Source organism: Megalobrama amblycephala, linkage group LG7 (assembly GCF_018812025.1).
Source record: "Megalobrama amblycephala isolate DHTTF-2021 linkage group LG7, ASM1881202v1, whole genome shotgun sequence".
NCBI classification, from domain to species: domain Eukaryota; kingdom Metazoa; phylum Chordata; class Actinopteri; order Cypriniformes; family Xenocyprididae; genus Megalobrama; species Megalobrama amblycephala.
The window spans coordinates 4771849-4788948 of NC_063050.1; the positions used below are offsets into that span (position 1 = coordinate 4771849).

Below are 17100 nucleotides of genomic sequence, written 5' to 3' on the forward strand. Positions count from 1 at the left end.
TTTGTCACACTCACCCGGACACTGTAGAGTCCAAATGAACCCCGAATCCAGCATAGAGGGGTTCAGTGAATGTGGTGTTGAATGTGTGTAAGTGTGTGAGTGTGTGTGTGTCAGAGACGCTGTAGAAGGACAGAATGCCAGATGACCAGTTCAAATACACTCCTACTCTATTAGAGTGTCGTGGAGAGGCTGGTGTGACAGACTCATTATTGTGCCAGACAGTGAATTCGTCATCAGAGCACTCCAGACTCCAGGATTTGTCATTGTGACCAAACACACTGTTTTCTCTCCCTCTTTTCCGGTTGATTCCTTTATATGTCACTGATATTTCAGCACGTCCGCTCCATTCAGCCTCCCAGTAACAGCGTCCAGCCAGACTCTCTTCACACAGAACCTGAGGAACATCATCAAATCTCTCTGGATGATCAGGATACGGCTGATTCTCTTCCACACGCGTCACCTTCCTGTTCTCCTCAGATAGGATGAGTTGAGTGTGTGCTGTGTTTGGATCCAGTGTGAGATCACAGGCATCTGAACACAAGAAGAGAGATGAGGTGAGACAAAATGCCCCCCCCCCCAAATAAATAAATAAATAAATAAATAAATGATTGTGTGTAGACCTACATTTATGAGGTGCTTTACTTCTGAATTCTTCTTCATGATCCTCACTATAAAACACATTAAAAACACAAAACATGATATCATGCATATTCTAAAGATGAGACACAAAGGAAAAACAAAAATACACTCACAATCTGTTCTGGCACAAAACACGGACACAAAGTTAGTTCTTCCCCTAAAACACACACATTTTCTGTTAATTAATTCACCCACATGTCATTCCAAACCTTTATGAGCTATTTTTGACATGACAGTATTTTCATTACACACACACAAAATTATTATTTTTTTTTTAATTTCTGTTGTTTTCACTCTAAAGAAACAAGTTATACTGATTTTGGAATGACATGAGGGTGAGTGAAAGTAAAAAATAAAATAAATTATTTTTGGGTGAACAGACCCTTCCACCTTTTCACAAAAAGCTCTATAGGTTCATAGTTCCCTTTCGATATTTCACTCGTACTGCGTATGGGGGAAAAGTCTCCCTTTTTCCCCGCCACTGAAGCCTTTTCAATAACGCAGTGTAACTGCACCGTCATTGGTTCACTCATAGACAAGTTGTTGAACCAATGGCGGCGCGGCTCAGCTGCGCGGCCTATGAGAAGAGAGCGCGCGCACATTCCCGCCAAAAGGGGCGTGGTAATGTGCTATATAAGCGGGCGAGTCGCCATAGGCCATCAGTCCTTTCTCCTTCAGCGACGACTGAACTTCTCTTCGCTGATCCTTGCCGAAGCCTGCTCGCCGGGAAAGAAGCTCGCCGCCTGAGAAGACGCTTCGCCGCCGTTGAAAAGGCCCTGCAGCGGACCCAGCCGACTCGCCGGATCCTTGCAGCGCCCGCGCTGTCGACGAGCCGCCGCCTCCCGCTTCCTGCGACCGGCCGCTTCTCAGCGGGTCTCCTGCCACCATCCGGCGCGCCCTCTCTGCGTCCTCCCCGCGGTTACAGTAACCGCTTTCGAGCATTTTTCCAGCGGTTTTCACCGCTTTGAGCACCGGCCCTCGCCGTTAGAGCCTCCCAATCGCCGTTTTCACGGCGCACGGCATTTCTAAATGCCACACCACTCTTGTGGTATGTGCAGAGCCCCTCTGCACGAAGAAGACGGACACAACGAGTGCATCGGATGCCTGGGCAAGTCTCACGCGGATAACGCGCTCGTTGGCGGCTCATGCTCGCACTGCGAGTCCATGAGTCTCGCGTCTCTGCGCTCTCGGGCCGCCTTCTTCAAACAGGAAGACCCCGCCGCTCGCGCCCTCCCGTCCCCCTCTCCTGCGAGGAAGAGACCACGGGGCAGAGCGGTTCAGCGCATGGAGATGGGCGAGCCCACGTTGGCTCAGCATCCGCGTGCCTCGCCCTCTCCCAGCAGAGAGCAATCCCCCGTCTTGTTCTCCCGCCCTGACCAGCGTCCCTCAGCAGATGCGAGCGACCTCGTCTCATTTGGCGGATCCGACGAAGAGCCCCTCTTCGACTCTGTGTCCATGGCAGCCTCTGAGCCTGAAGCCTGGGTTGGCGAGTCGGACGACCCCGCCCCCCTACCTTCCTTGGAGCCCATCGACCACGATACGGGCATGGACGCTGAGCTCTTCCATGTCCTGTCCAAGGCCGTCGAAGACCTCGACCTCGATTGGGCCCCCTGTTTTACGGTGTGTATTTTGATCTTAACACCTTTTAACCTTATTATTTATTATTCTCAGGTTAGGTAAAGTAAGTCGAGTCTGGCCTAAATTATAAGCATTTTAAATTACTTATAATTTGGTCAGAAGACTCCTCTGTGGTACGTTCTTATTCAAAGTCTTAAAACACTATAAATCAAGCTAAGGTAGGCAGCTTTTGTAATCAATTAAATTTCTTTTAATTGGTTACTTTTATAATAAAAAATGTAAAGGCAAATAAAACTTCATCATTAAAGTACAAAATACAGTAATCACTCTTGAGTCAAAGGTGTAGTCAGCTTCCCATCTTCAGCTTGGGGTTTCTTGTCCTCAGCTCTGGGCTTCTAGGCGTCGGGGGTACTGACGTATCAGTATCCGAAGAGGCAATCAGCTCATCAGTCTTTTATACTCGTGTTGTTTATCACAGACGTTACGTTATCTTCTTGATTGACATACGTTGTAACTTTCCCAAAGTTTCCAGACTCTTCTCAAGGCCTTTGCAGGTGCAAGCTGTCTGGCTTTTGTGTCCTTGAACTGCAGTAAACTCAGCCAAGATGGCTGATGTCCTTATAAGGTTCTAGGAGTAGAACCACAGTTCTCTGTGTCCTTGAGCAAACACATAGAACCACACACACTTCTGTGTGCTGCAGTCCAGTTCTGCTCCTCCTTCTCATGGACAGGCACAAACAATAACTGTACATCTCTGGCCATACAGTATAATACATTTCTTAGAAACAAACAAATATAAATAACAATAATATTGTAAGTAATGCCTAATATTTAATACATTGGCCAAATGTGTAGCAACAGACATCCAAAATCTTACCAAGGAGGCAGGGTAATTGCATTTTCTTGATATAATACAACACCCCCCAGAGGAGCCATCTAGGAGCCGCCTGGATGAGTGGTTCCTCCCAGGTCGTCGTCAGGCCCCTCGCCAGCGCTCCGCTCCCTTCTTCCCAGAAGTCCACGAGGAGCTAACGAAGTCGTGGCGCGCCCCTTACTCTGCCCGCCTGCATACTTCACACCGCTCAGCCCTCACCTCTGTGGACGGCTCGGAAGAAAAGGGCTACGAGCATCTGCCGCCCTTGGATGAAGCAGTGGCCGCTCACCTCTGTCCTCCCGCGGCTGTGGGATGGAAGACGAAGAGAGCCCTCCCGTCCAAACCCTGCAGGACGACCTCCGCCCTGGCAGGAAGGGCCTACGCCTCAGCGGGCCAAGCCGCTTCAGCACTACACTCCATGGCCATCTTCCAAGTATTCCAGGCCAAACTCCTCCGCTCATTGGACGAGTCCGGCACTGATGCGCCTGCTTTTCGGGACCTCCGCAGCGCCACAGATTTAGCCCTGCGGGCCACGAAAGCCACGGCCCAGGCCATTGGCAGATCCATGGCCAGCCTCGTTGTGCTGGAGCGCCACCTGTGGCTGAACCTGACGGAGATAAAGGATCAGGACAAGAAGGCCTTCTTGGATGCTCCCGTCTCCCCGTCAGGACTCTTTGGGCCGGCAGTGGAGGGTTTCACGGAGCGCTTCACGGCTGCACAGAAGTCGTCTCAGGCCATGAGACACTTCCTACCCAAGCGCTCGAGCTCTGCGTCTGCTTCTAGCCGCCCCAGGCCTGCGCCGGCTCAGCAGACGAAGCCCGCTCCCTCCGCTTCCCAAGCAGCGCCGCCCAAGGAGCACCGCCAGCGCTCGCGCCCTTCTAAGCGCCCACCCTTCCCGAGACGCCAGGGACCCCGGCCCAGGATTGCGCTGGACCCGGCGACTCCAAAGTCATCCTGATCTGTTAAGGAAGAGGACTGGGGCATGTCCCGCCGCGGCCGGACCACCCCAGAAGCTCCTTCGTGCAAATTCCCCTCCGCCTCGTTTATCTCCGGGCGCGGGAATAACACAGCCTGCTGCCACAGGGCCCACAAGTATTGCGCCCTCCCCATCCGCCGTTTTAACGGCGACCCTATTTTTAAACATTTCACAAAAGAGCAAATTTCCTCTTCCATCACTCCCGGTGTCCGGCCCGCCCTCTCTCGGGCCGTCACCCGACGTAATCCTCCTTCTTGCCACACGGGCCGAGGCTTGGAAAGCCATCCCCGGGGTGTCAAGATGGATTCTAAAAGTCGTAATCCAGGGTTACTCGCTCCAGTTCACCAGAAGACCTCCGCGATTTGGAGGGGTCATCCAGACCGTGGTTCAAGCGGACGACGTTCACGTCCTCCGAGCCGAGGTCGTAACTCTCCTCAGAAAAGGGGCTATAGAAACAGTCCCTTTTCCAGAGAGCGAGTCGGGCTTTTACAGCCGCTACTTTCTGGTACCCAAGAAAGACGGCGGTCTCAGACCCATTTTGGACCTCAGGTTGTTGAACCTTTCCCTTATGAAGCGAAAGTTCAAAGTCCTGACGCTGAAACAAATCCTCGCGCAGATTTGCCACGAGGATTGGTTTTGCTCGCTGGATCTGAAAGACGCTTACTTTCACATCCAGATAGCCCCCCATCACAGGCGATTCTTGAGATTCGCATTCGAGGGTGTGGCTTATCAGTACACGGTCCTTCCCTTCGGGCTCTCCCTGGCCCCCCGCACTTTCACGATGTGCATGAATGCGGCTCTTTCCCCTCTGAGACAGATGGGAATACGAGTTTTGAATTACCTCGACGACTGGCTCATCCTGGCCAGCTCGCGTTCGGAACTAGAACACCACAGATCCGTGCTCCTCAGCCACTTACAGTGCCTGGGTCTCAGGGTCAACCTAGCCAAGAGCTCACTACTCCCCACTCAACGAATTTCGTTCCTGGGTGCAGTGTTCGACTCGGTCCGCATGACGGCCGTAGTCTCACCAGAGCGCGCTCTGGCTATTCAGCAGCTCGCGGCTTCCGTCAAGAACAAGGCCTACCTCCCTCTGAAGCTCTTCCAGAGGTTGCTAGGGCTCATGGCTTCTGCCTCCCCAGTGCTCCAGCTCGGCCTGCTTCGCATGCGGCCCCTGCAGTTCTGGCTGAAAACCCGGGTCCTTCCTTACGCTTGGCGTCACGGGCGCCTTCGCCTCAAGGTCAATCAGGCCTGTTTGATGGCTCTGAAACCATGGATGAACCCTACTTGGTTCACTCTAGGAGTACCCCTACAGGCAGTAACACGAAGGACGGTTCTCTCGACAGACGCATCCAACTCAGGTTGGGGTGCCCTGTGCGAAGGCAGCCCGGCTTTCGACTCGTGGACACACGAGGAAAGCCACCTTCACATCAACTGCCTCGAATTGTTGGCAGTGATACGAGCCTTCCAAGCCTTCCATTCTCGTCTGACGGATCGCCACGTCCTAGTCCAATCGGACAGTATGACAGTGGTCTCATATATAAATCGCCAGGGGGGTCTTTCGTCCAGCCGCTTATGGGCTCTGGCGAAACGCCTTCTGGAATGGGCTTCCCCAAGTGTTCGCTCACTCAAAGCGACTCATATACCTGGGAAAAGCAATCTGGGAGCAGACATGCTGTCTCGGAACAACATCCCCTCGGACGGGTGGATGCTCCACCCCCAGACTGTTCAAACCATATGGGAGTTCTTCGGGAAAGCAGAGGTGGACCTCTTTGCCTCAGAAGACAACTCTCATTGCCCAACTTATTTCTCCAAGAAGGACGACGCATTGGCCCACATCTGGCCCAATACCCTTCTTTACGCCTTTCCTCCGATCGCCCTGATCCCTTAGGTCGTCAGACGGATCAGAGAGGACAGACACAAAGTTCTGTTGGTGGCCCCACTCTGGAGGAGCCAGATTTGGACCTCAGAGCTGTTTCGGCTTTCCACAAAAGCCCCATGGCCAATTCCCCTGAGACAGGATCTCCTCTCTCAGGCGAACAGAACAATCTGGCACCCACAGCCAGAGCTTTGGGCTCTACATCTGTGGATCCTCGACGGGAGCCGTCTAACCTCCCCAGGAATGTGCTAGATACCATTTCACAGGCAAGAGCTCCGTCCACGAGACGCCTCTACGCCCAGAAGTGGTCAGTCTTTGCTAGCTGGTGCTCTACACGCAGCATAGACCCGGAGGAATGCGGAGTATCTTCCATACTAACCTTCCTCCAAGAGCGACTGGACTGCCCCTTCCACGCTCAAGGTTTACGTAGCAGCCATTGCGGCGTTTCACTCGCCCATTGCTGGACAATCTGTAGGGCGGAACGACTTGATTATTAAGTTTCTGAGGGGTTCTAGGCGATTGCATCCTCCTCGTCCCCTCACCGTTCCCCCCTGGGACCTCTCTTTGGTCCTCAGGGCTCTTAAAGGTCCTCCTTTTGAGCCATTAAGTCTAGCAGGCCTCAAGCCCTTAACGTTTAAAACCGCTCTGCTACTTGCTTTAGCATCGGTTAAACGCGTTGGCGATCTGCAGGCACTCTCTGTGAGCCCTGCATGCCTTGAATTTGGGCCTAACGACTCCACGGTCATGCTCAAACCAAGGGTTGGCTACGTTCCCAAGGTGCTCTCTACGCCGTTTAGAGCACAAGTGATCTCACTCTCTGCGCTCCCCCGTTCATCGGACGAGCCAGGGCTAGAATCACTATGCCCCGTTAGGGCTTTGCGCATCTACATCGAGCGATCACAGCCCTTCCGGCAATCTGATCAGCTATTCGTTTGTTTTGGTGGCCGCACCAAAGGGTCTCCGGTCTCGAAACAGCGTCTATCACGATGGATTGTTGACGCCATAGCCCTTTCTTACTCCTCTGCAGGCGCTACATGCCCCATTGGAGTTAGAGCCCATTCCACTAGAGGCATGGCTTCTTCATGGGCCTGGTCCTGTGGAATCTCTATCAAAGACATCTGTGAGGCGGCCGGCTGGTCCTCGCCGTCCACTTTCGTCAGATTCTACCAGTTGGACGTTCCGACCTTGCATGCTCGGGTCCTTTCAGTGTAAAATTGCGGTCCCTTAATATTCCGCTTTTTGCACATCACGAACTCAGGAGTTCTCTCCTCCGTAGTGTAACAGGGTACGACGGCTTCGGCCTTCACTTGTCCTCGGCCCCTTCTGGTGCCTGCTCAAGTTCAGTCGTTCCCCAGCCGTGGCACGGCGCGGTTGAATTCGTTCCCCCATACGCAGTACGAGTGAAATATCGAAAGGGAACGTACTCGGTTACTAACGTAACCTCGGTTCCCTGAGATATGGAACGAGTACTGCGTTACTTGCCGTGCCACGAGGCTGCGGCTTAGGTCGTCGCTTCAGTCGATATGGCCTGATGGCCTATGGCGACTCGCCTGCTTATATAGCACATTACCCCGCCCCTTTTGGCGGGAATGTGCGCGCGCTCTCTTCTCATAGGCCGCGCAGCTGAGCCGCGCCGCCATTGGTTCAACAACTTGTCTATGAGTGAACCAATGACGGTGCAGTTACACTGCGTTATTGAAAAGGCTTCAGTGGTGGGGAAAAAGGGAGACTTTTCCCCCATACGCAGTACTCGTTCCATATCTCAGGGAACCGAGTACGTTTTTCTCTTGACTGTACTGAAAGTATTTCTACTTCAGCTTTTTAGTGAGCATCAAGCTATATGTCATTTATATCACATATGCTGGTTCTCTGCACGTCACCTGACTGACACTGATTTCAGTACCTGACCAGTTTGGTAGTTCACCGATGGTATTTTGCTGTTTTAAAAGAGGCCGTGGGCAGCCATGGCGATTCAGTAACCTCGGACGACCATGGTGGGTCAGGAGACCCACTCACAAGTATATGTATATCTGAACCCCCCCTCCAATTTTCTTGGGGGGGGTTCAGTGGTGGCAGGAATAATTCATGGGCTGGAGCTGGCTTGTGGAAGGCTGGAGTGGGCTTGTGGGCCGTAAACAGTCTTCCACTGAGACCTTGTGTCTACGAGTCTTTGGGGAAACCGGGATCAGGAAAATACCCATATTTCACTTGTGGAAGTCCAGTCGGTAAGGTCTGTTCTTCTGTTACGGTGTATGGTTGCAGCAGAGACTAAGCATATACGGACATCCACAAATAGTGTATTTATTCAACGAAAGGAGTAGAACACAACCAAGACACACATATGCTAACAATAAAAACAGACAAGGAGTTCAGGGAGTGAGTCCATTATAAAGGGTGTGCAGATGATGATGTCCAGGTGCAGGTGATGAGTGATGATGGGAAATGGAGTCCAGGACAGGAGGGAACTGTGACATTATGTTGTTATAAGGGCACTTTATCATAAACGTTTAATGGATTACAGCTCTGAGTAATTCGACTGAGGGGTTGGTTAGATTCTTCAGCTGGAATGTACGTGGCTTAAATAGCCCAATGAAAAGGGGGAAAGTATTTGCGCACATAAAGACATTTAGAGCAGATATACATTTTCTCCAGGAATCGCATTTGAAAAAAAAAAAAAATAGCTCAGAGATGTCTTAAGCCAGCCTGGGCCTCCCAGGTATATCAGTCTAATTTTACAACAAAGGCTAGGGGAGTTACTATACCTATTAGGAACAATTTTCCATTTATACATAAGATAAAAATGGCAGATACATTGTGGTTCAAGGGATGATTAATCAGACTCCAGTTACACTTCAATCTATGGCCCGAATTTGGATGATCCATCATTTTTCATTAAAGTAATTGAAGCTATTCCTAACCTACAAAACACAAATGTCATCATTGGAGGAGATTTTAACTGCGTCTTAGACCCAGCTCTTGATAGACAGCCTAGTCAGTTAACTGTATCAAAGTCTTGTACAACTATTAGTAATTATATTAAAAATCTCAATATAGTAGATATTTGGAGAGTACTCCACCCCTCTGACAGAGATTATTCTTTTTTCTCTTCTGTGCACAAATCCTATTCAAGAATTGATTATTTTTTAGTTGATTCCAAATTAATATCTAGGGTTGTTGCTTCAAAATATCATAATGTGTTAATATTGGCTCACTCCTCACATTCATTGGATTTGAATTTAGGTATAATTAAGGGAGAATATATGTGGCGAATGAATAATAATTTATTAAAAGATACTTGCTTCTGTGATTACTTTAGGGAGAAAATAGATTTTTTTATTTCTACAAATGATAAAGGTGATGTTCCTGATGCAACTTTATGGGAATCTATGAAAGCTGTGTTGAGAGGAAATATAATAGTAGCAGAAAGGAAACAGGAAAGAGGTAAACTGAAGGAAATTGAGGATGCACTAGCACAGTTGGAGAAGGAATATAGAGCCACTAAAAATGCTGAAACGCTTAGCAAAATTATAAAATTAAAATATGAATATAATGCATTTATGTCCAAAAATGTATTAAAAATGCTTAATAAAGTTGAACAAAAATATTTTGAATTAGGAGACAAGCCGCAAAAGTTGCTTGCTCGTCAGTTGAGGCAGGCTCAAGTGTCCCGAACTATTCATTCAATTAGATTGAGTAACGGCAAACTCATAAACGACCCAACTGATATAAATAGGAGCTTCGCGAAATTTTATGAAGACGTATACCGGTCTCAGGACAATACTACAAACACTGCAGTAGATTTCCTAGCCAATTTGAATCTTCCTAAATGAAACAAAGAAGCGGTTAAACATCTGGATACAGACATAAACCTTAAAGAGATTAATAAGGTTTTTCAAAATTCAATGCAATTTTCCAAACAATAAATCTCCTGGCCCAGATGGGTTTACTATTGAATTCTTTAAGAAATTTAGTGACATAATTTCCCCCCTTCTTTTACGCATGTATAAATATAGTCGTGACACTGAATTCCCAGCGAACAGAATTTTGTTATAAGAACATTCTCTAAATATTCAGTGTTGGTTCTGAGAACATTAAAAACGTCCAGTTTTCTTGACGTTAGAGGAACGTTTTTATAAGGTATAATGTTCCTCAAACGTTCTTTCAACTAAATTTTGATCTAAAATTCAACATTGTAGGAACGTTGATTTGTAACATTCCAAGAACATGAAAATATCCAGTTTCCTTAATGTTAGTAGAATGCTATTTAAAGGTTAGTATGATTTTCCTGAAACATTATTTAATCATTCAAACACCTGCTGTGAACAAACACTGAAAGAAAGAGAAATAAGAACACAAACTACAACTTTCTTCAGCCACAGCCTTAGATGAACTGAAGATAAAAGACATTAAATCTCTGAAGATCTGATTCAACAACTCCACAAACAGCATTACCAGCTTCACTTATTACTAACCAGACTGACTTTATTTCTGTCACACGTCTACAGAAGCTCTTAATAGCCGCTTTTCCACTGTCGGGCCAGTGCGAGTCAGGGCTTTCAGCGGGCCAGGCTAGGCTAATAGTCCCGGACTTGTAGCACCGAGCCCAAAATCACGCTGTATTTCCACCGTCGGGCCAGAAGCTCCGTAACGCTTCACTAAAAACCGCCCGTAACACGCCTCTCTGGAACAACGTCACACAAACCCGTCATTTCACCAACAAATGGAGGTTTTATCAGAAAAATAATAAGAAAGAAATCACTGGAAACTAGCGAGATTGTAAAAGGCGTTTGTTGGCATTTTGTTGTTTATTTAAAAATTTAAAAACCCAAGCATCGATGTTTTACCAAACAAATTAATCATAATGTGTCAAGATTAAACATTAGTCACAGAAAAAAAGTGGTATTCACTGTTATTTCACAAAAGAAAGAGGACACTTATTCAGTCGCATCTGTTTCTGTTTATTTATAGTCATAGGACAGTATGTTTACATCACATTTACAAAGAACAACAATTTTTACAAATTTTCCACCAAAAATACGCCCTGGGGAGCTTTAGCACTCTCTCAAGTGACAGAGAAATGGAATCCTGAAAACATGGAGTTGCTTTATGTTATAAAATATGCGGAGCTAAATATGGATATCAGTCCATTGAGAGACGAGACGTGCTTACAGTTAAAATAATTACATGATTGTGATAGCCTACGTATATTTGTCTGATTTCTTCAAGCCGTATTTACCATGTTTACTATGGTAATAGTGCGCATAGTCTTGGTGATCAGAATCCACATCGGATCACAAACAGAAGTTATTTCAAACACTTGCTGATGTCTGAAAGTGAGTTTTGAGCTAAAATGATTTTAAAAGTCTTTAATGCTGAGGTTAGCTGGTAACCTACATGTAATCATCGGCGCCTCCGTCTCCACACACAGTTAAACTCCACCTTTGTTCGTAACCACTCCCTTAAGCCCGAGCTGGCCCGCTTTGGACCAAGGTATTCGGTGGGCCGAAAAACCCGAAGAGGCACGATCAAGCCCCGGAAGTGACAGTGGAAACGCAACTGGCCCTGACACGCACTAGCACGCCCGCTTTAGGCCCAACAGTGGAAACGCGACTAATGAGAATGAGGTCACCATCATGGAGATCAGTGGTTGCTTTAGTTGAGCTCTTGACACTTTACTATTATTGAGTTGCTTCTTTATCAGCAATTGCAGGTGTTTTTTCAGCAATTGCAGAAAACATTTCTGCATTGATACAGAAGATCAACATGTCTGCATTAATAACAGACAAACAACTGCATTAAAGTGGTTTAAACAGTAGTTTTTTCTTTCTTTCTGTAATTACTGATTTAAAAAAATCCAGTATCAAACTCAAACAATGTGAGACATATCATTTGCAACACTGTCATTGTTAATTTTCTGTTTAAAAAATTGTTTTGTGTCATTTATACTCTCACAGACATCAACATTCAGCACATGAATCACACCAATGGTCACATGCTTCATGCAGCATACAAAACACATTCATGGCTCCCAGCATGCATCACGACATGAATAAATTATGCAGCTGAATTTTTGTATTGTCACCATTGTTGAGGTTTGTATGAGTGCTGATGTCTAAGTGTGTAGATTTTTTTTAATAGTTTTGAACAATCCAATATAAATCAATTCAGTGTTAAAAAAACACTTCTATCACATTGAGTTTATTAATTCCTTTTCACATAACACTTCAATACCTAAAGTAAAGAAAACGATAAAACAGTTTACTGATAAAGAAGCAACTCTATAACAGTCAGGGCTCAAGAGCTCAACTAAAGCAACCACCAACCTCCATGATGGTGACCTCAAACCAAACATCTAAACCTCTGTTAATTCTCAATAAGAGCTTCTGTAGACGTGTGACAGAAATAAAGTCAGTCTGGTTAGTAATAAGTGAAGCTGGTAATGCTGTTTGTGGAGTTGTTGAATCAGATCTTCAGAGATTTAATGTCTTTCATCTTCAGTTCATCTAAGGCTGTGGATGAAGAAAGTTGTAGTTTGTGTTCTTATTTCTCTTTCTTTCAGTGTTTGTTCACAGCAGGTGTTTGAATGATTGAAAGAATGTTTCAGGAACATCATACTAACCTTTAAATAACATTCTACTAACATTAAAGAAACTGAACATTTTCATGTTCTTGGAATGTTACAAATCAACGTTCCTACAATGTTGAATTTTAGATCAAAATTAAGTTAAAAGCAGAGGTGTAAAGTCCAGGGGTCAGAAAGTAAAAGTCCTACCATATTTTTTGTTTGTTTGTTCAGAACTACTTTTGTGAAATTCTTCAGATTATATTGATAAAGCTGATCTTCTGCTGTAGAGTCACAATGCTGCTGTAATCAATAATTTAAATCTAACTCAGAGATTGGGCTCTAAATGAGTTCAGCGATTCAGATCAAATAATGATTATGTGAAAACATAAACACCACCTGATCATCTTTTCTCTTTGCTTGTCTGGCTGTTATAACTCAGTTACAACAGCCCAAACAAAATCTAATATTAACTAAACTAAACTTAACTAAAGCAAACACCGATCTCCTTAATGGTGACGTAAAATTGTGATTTTCTCCTTTGGTGATTCTGCTTGTTATCATCAGGTGTCTTCAATAATGATCAATCATCACTGAATTTATCACTTAATTATCTCATTAACTTTAACACTGCTTCAGTGGGTGGAATAAAAAATATGGCAGGACTTTTACTTTCAGACCCCTGGACTTTCCACCTCTGGTTGCTTTAAATAACATTCTACTAACATTAAGGAAACTGAACATTTTCATGTTCTTGGAATGTTACAAATCAACGTTCCTACAATGTTGAATTTTAGATCAAAATTAAGTTGAAAGGACATTTGAGGAACATTATACCTTATAAAAATGTTCCTGTAACGTCAAGAAAACTGGACGTTTTTAATGTTTCCAGAACCAACACCGAATATTTAGAGAACGTTCTTATATCAAAATTTTGTTAGCTGGGATGCTGCTCATTGGTTGTGTTGACAGCTTTATCAACTTTGAGTTCTTTGAAATAAATGTGAAGAACACTGGGATGTTTTTGGTTGCACACTTTGCAAGTCAAGTGCCTTTTACACTCTTTGCTCCTGTGTCCAACATGTAAGCCATAGGCGCCGATCCCGTGGGTGCTCGGGGGCTGGAGCACCCACGGAAATGGTCGAGCACCCACGGAAAAATACGAGATATTCTCTACTGATTTTAACCAATATAAAAAAATCAATTGGATCTTTTAGACACGATCCCTGTTTTATAGTTTATTTAAGGCATTTTCTACTGCGATATTTAAATGGCAAATGTCGAGAGCACTTCCAAGTGATGCGTAAGCACAAATGGCTCTGCTCTCGATCAGATACACGCGCATGCTCAAACTCTTTTTGCATCAGATATCAGCGAGAGCATGACTCGTGGCGACACTCATGAAAAGAATGTGCTTTTGGGTCGAAATTGTCACCTCGCTGCATGGATATAATGCAAAAAAAACATCGAGTTTATGTTGATTTGAGTTAAATAAGAAGCGAACTGGCGCTGAAACAAGTTGTTTTTGAAATCATGCCGAGGAATGTTATGGCTCGTGTAAGTTAGTCTTCAGACATCGCTTGACTCTTCTTTCCAGGGAAATCACTAGCAAAATGCACACAAACATTTTGATATACAAACATTAATGAACTTCTTTTAACTTAAAGAGGAAAAGAACGAAATGAGGGCAGATTCGAACCACTGATAATTAGAGCACGGCTGGACCTCTGACTCTATTGACAAGAATTCTACCACGAGACCATTAGGAAATACGAAAATTTAACGCGGATTTATCTAAAATATAGTATAGATGTGGGGGGGGGCACTGGGCACCCACCGGCAGAAACATAAATCGGCGCCTATGATGTAAGCAACCAACACAGACAGCTTTTTCCTTTATAAAGTTGACCTTTTCCCTATGTTTCTTCTTTTCAATCTCTTTACATTGCTCCAAAGAATGACTTTTTGAACAGAACAAACAGGTGGTGGAGTTACACTTAAACCGGCTAATTGACTGTTCAGCATTTGCTTTTTGGATTTCACCAACAAGGGTTTTGTCAACGTTGGTGACACTGGTGGCAAAACTGTCCCTTTTCAACTTAGGCTTTGACTGGAATTGTGATTTCCATTTGTAAACACCTTTTGGTTTACCAATTGCTCTCATCTCTACATTTTTAATGGACCTAAATATTGGATCTGAAATGATTTTAACTTGGTATTCAATGAAGTTGACAACATCATTAAATTTGGCTATTCGTTTCTGTCTTTCCATGATATCACAGGCAGTTGTTCTCCATTTTTCTCTGAGTTTAAATGGAAGCTTTAAAATTACTGCTCTCATGTTTGTTGGCATGTCTAGTTCTTGCATGTACTGTAAATCTGCCATCGAATTTGAAACAACCACGTAAAAAGAGTGCATAATCTTGAAGAGCTGTGATATCTTCATACCTGATTATAGGCCATCCAAGCACCTTCTCCATATATGCAGCAGAAACAAAATAATCCTCTCCAAACTGCTGTTTAAGCATAGCTTTAGCTGTATTATAACCTCTTTCAGGTTCCATATTCATACAGCTTCGAACAATTTCTCTTGGGCGCCCTCTTGTGTACCTTTCAATAAAATATAAGCAATCTCCCTAGTTATTCGTTTTTTCCTCCACACAATGTTTAAAAGCTTTACTGAATTGCAATGGATCCCCTTCAAACACTGGAATCTCACATGGTGGCAAGTGTTGAGACTTTTGCTGCTGTATTGGCAGTTCTGTCATTTCTTGATGTTTTTGAAGCACATTCTGTGCAAAACCAAACCTTCCACCATCTACTGAAGCAGTTGACCTAGGTCTTGAAGATGTGTGTTGCTTTACATGATGAGATGAAGCAGGTTGTGGGGTAACATCTGTGCTGCTTTGTAAAGTAGTCCTTCACTTTGTCTCAACTTCTGGATGAAGACAGTTGCTGATCTTGCTTGTCTGCTGACAAAGGATTCCATTCCATCCACTGCAATGCGGTCTGCTCATTGGTCAAGTCCTGAGTACAGATAGCTTTGCATTGGAGGCTGCGATTTTTGCATCAGTATCCATTAATTCCTTACGTTTCTGTAACTTTTCCAACTGTTGCTCAATATCATGCTTTGCTTTTAAAGACTTTGCTTGAGTGACAAGAGCGGCTTTTTCTGCTTCAAGCTGACTGCGTGTAAGTTGCACAGAGGCATTGGATTTGCTGGAGCGTGAACTGTGGTGGCTACTTTCATGGCTTCTCTGTCACCTATAAACTCTTGTATAGTCTTTTTCAGTTGGGATGCTTTGTGAAATTTTGACTTTTATTTCTGTCTTTGTTTCTGTAAAATATAGAGTTTTGCCATTAACCCTTTTGCAGAAAGCTTAACCTCTTGTTTTTGTACAGATAATTCAACATTTTCATCCACTGCTTTCTGAGTTTGAGACTCATCATGCTCAATTTCAGAACCATGAAACTCCTTTTCATCCGCCATTTTTAAAGGTTTAAATACTCACTGCATATTTTACATAAACATCACCTCAGACATCGTAAACATGGGCAAACAATCATTTCAAAAGATAAAACAGTTCTTAGTTTCACAAACACCCTTTGTTTTGTGCACACACTGCTTTTTTATGGCCATTTAACTCAAGTTCAAGTGAAAGCGCTTTTCATACCTCAGTTCCAGAAATGCTGAAGGCTGAAAACTTCGGCACTTGTGTGCGCTGTGTCTTCTTTGTTTACATGTGCGGGTTTGTAGTCCTTTGAAATCCGCAATCAATCAAAGCAATAATTCACAGTAAATCTATCAAAATAAATGGTCATGAATGAGCATCATCCGACTTCAGATCAGCTGACTTTTCCTGTAGTCGTCCAATTTGATCCTCTTCAATCATCGATGTTGGTGCGAAATCTCACCCAGGCTCCTTCGGTTAAACTTTTTGACTTAAACTTGTAGGGACGCAGATGGAATTTGGAAGTCTGTTTCTGACACGTGCTTTACCTTGTATAAATCAAGTCATTGTCCATAATAAAGTCTGATATGCCAATCCCATGTGCCATTTGGCATTGCAAATAACAAAAATAAAGTAAAGGAAAAATAAAACTTCAAACGTAACTTCGATTCTTCATTAATAAACAAATATTCCATTCAAACAAACTGTTAAGAGGCATGAGCACAATCCTGCGCAATTTGCTGCATGCTCAACACGGCACAGTCAAAAAGTTTGTTTGTCCTTCCATTGCGCACATGTAACTTTTCAGCATTTGGCTTAAATGTACTCAAAATACTCACATGCCCTCTAGTGTCACAAACACAAATTACAATGAAATGGCTCCAACAAAGCCGTTTCCAGATCCCTGGCAGTATGACGTCACATTAACCACAGGCCCCGCCCTCAAATGTCTCCCAAGTGATTTAGGTGTTCTGTAGCTGGATGGATTAATCCACATATCTCTCTCCATTTACTCCTGAAATTTAAGCTGCTGAACACAAGGTGGATTCATTTTGTTTTCCAAGAAAATGCTCCCTCAACTCTACCGAAATTTGTTCATGTCTGTGCGAATCATTGAAGGTGAGAGCACTTTATTACATTTCA

General features: G+C 44.6%; 1 protein-coding gene across 1 annotated transcript in view; it reads right to left on the bottom strand.

Moving 5' to 3' along the window:
- LOC125271079 (NACHT, LRR and PYD domains-containing protein 3-like) overlaps window positions 1–17100 on the bottom strand; it is a 66571-nt gene that overhangs the window by 2010 nt on the left and 47461 nt on the right. The window contains exons 7-8 of the mRNA XM_048195017.1: window positions 625–668; window positions 15–531 (exon numbers count right to left, since the gene is read on the bottom strand). Coding sequence (XP_048050974.1) covers window positions 15–531; window positions 625–668 — 561 coding nt within the window. The remainder of the gene's footprint in view (window positions 1–14; window positions 532–624; window positions 669–17100) is intronic.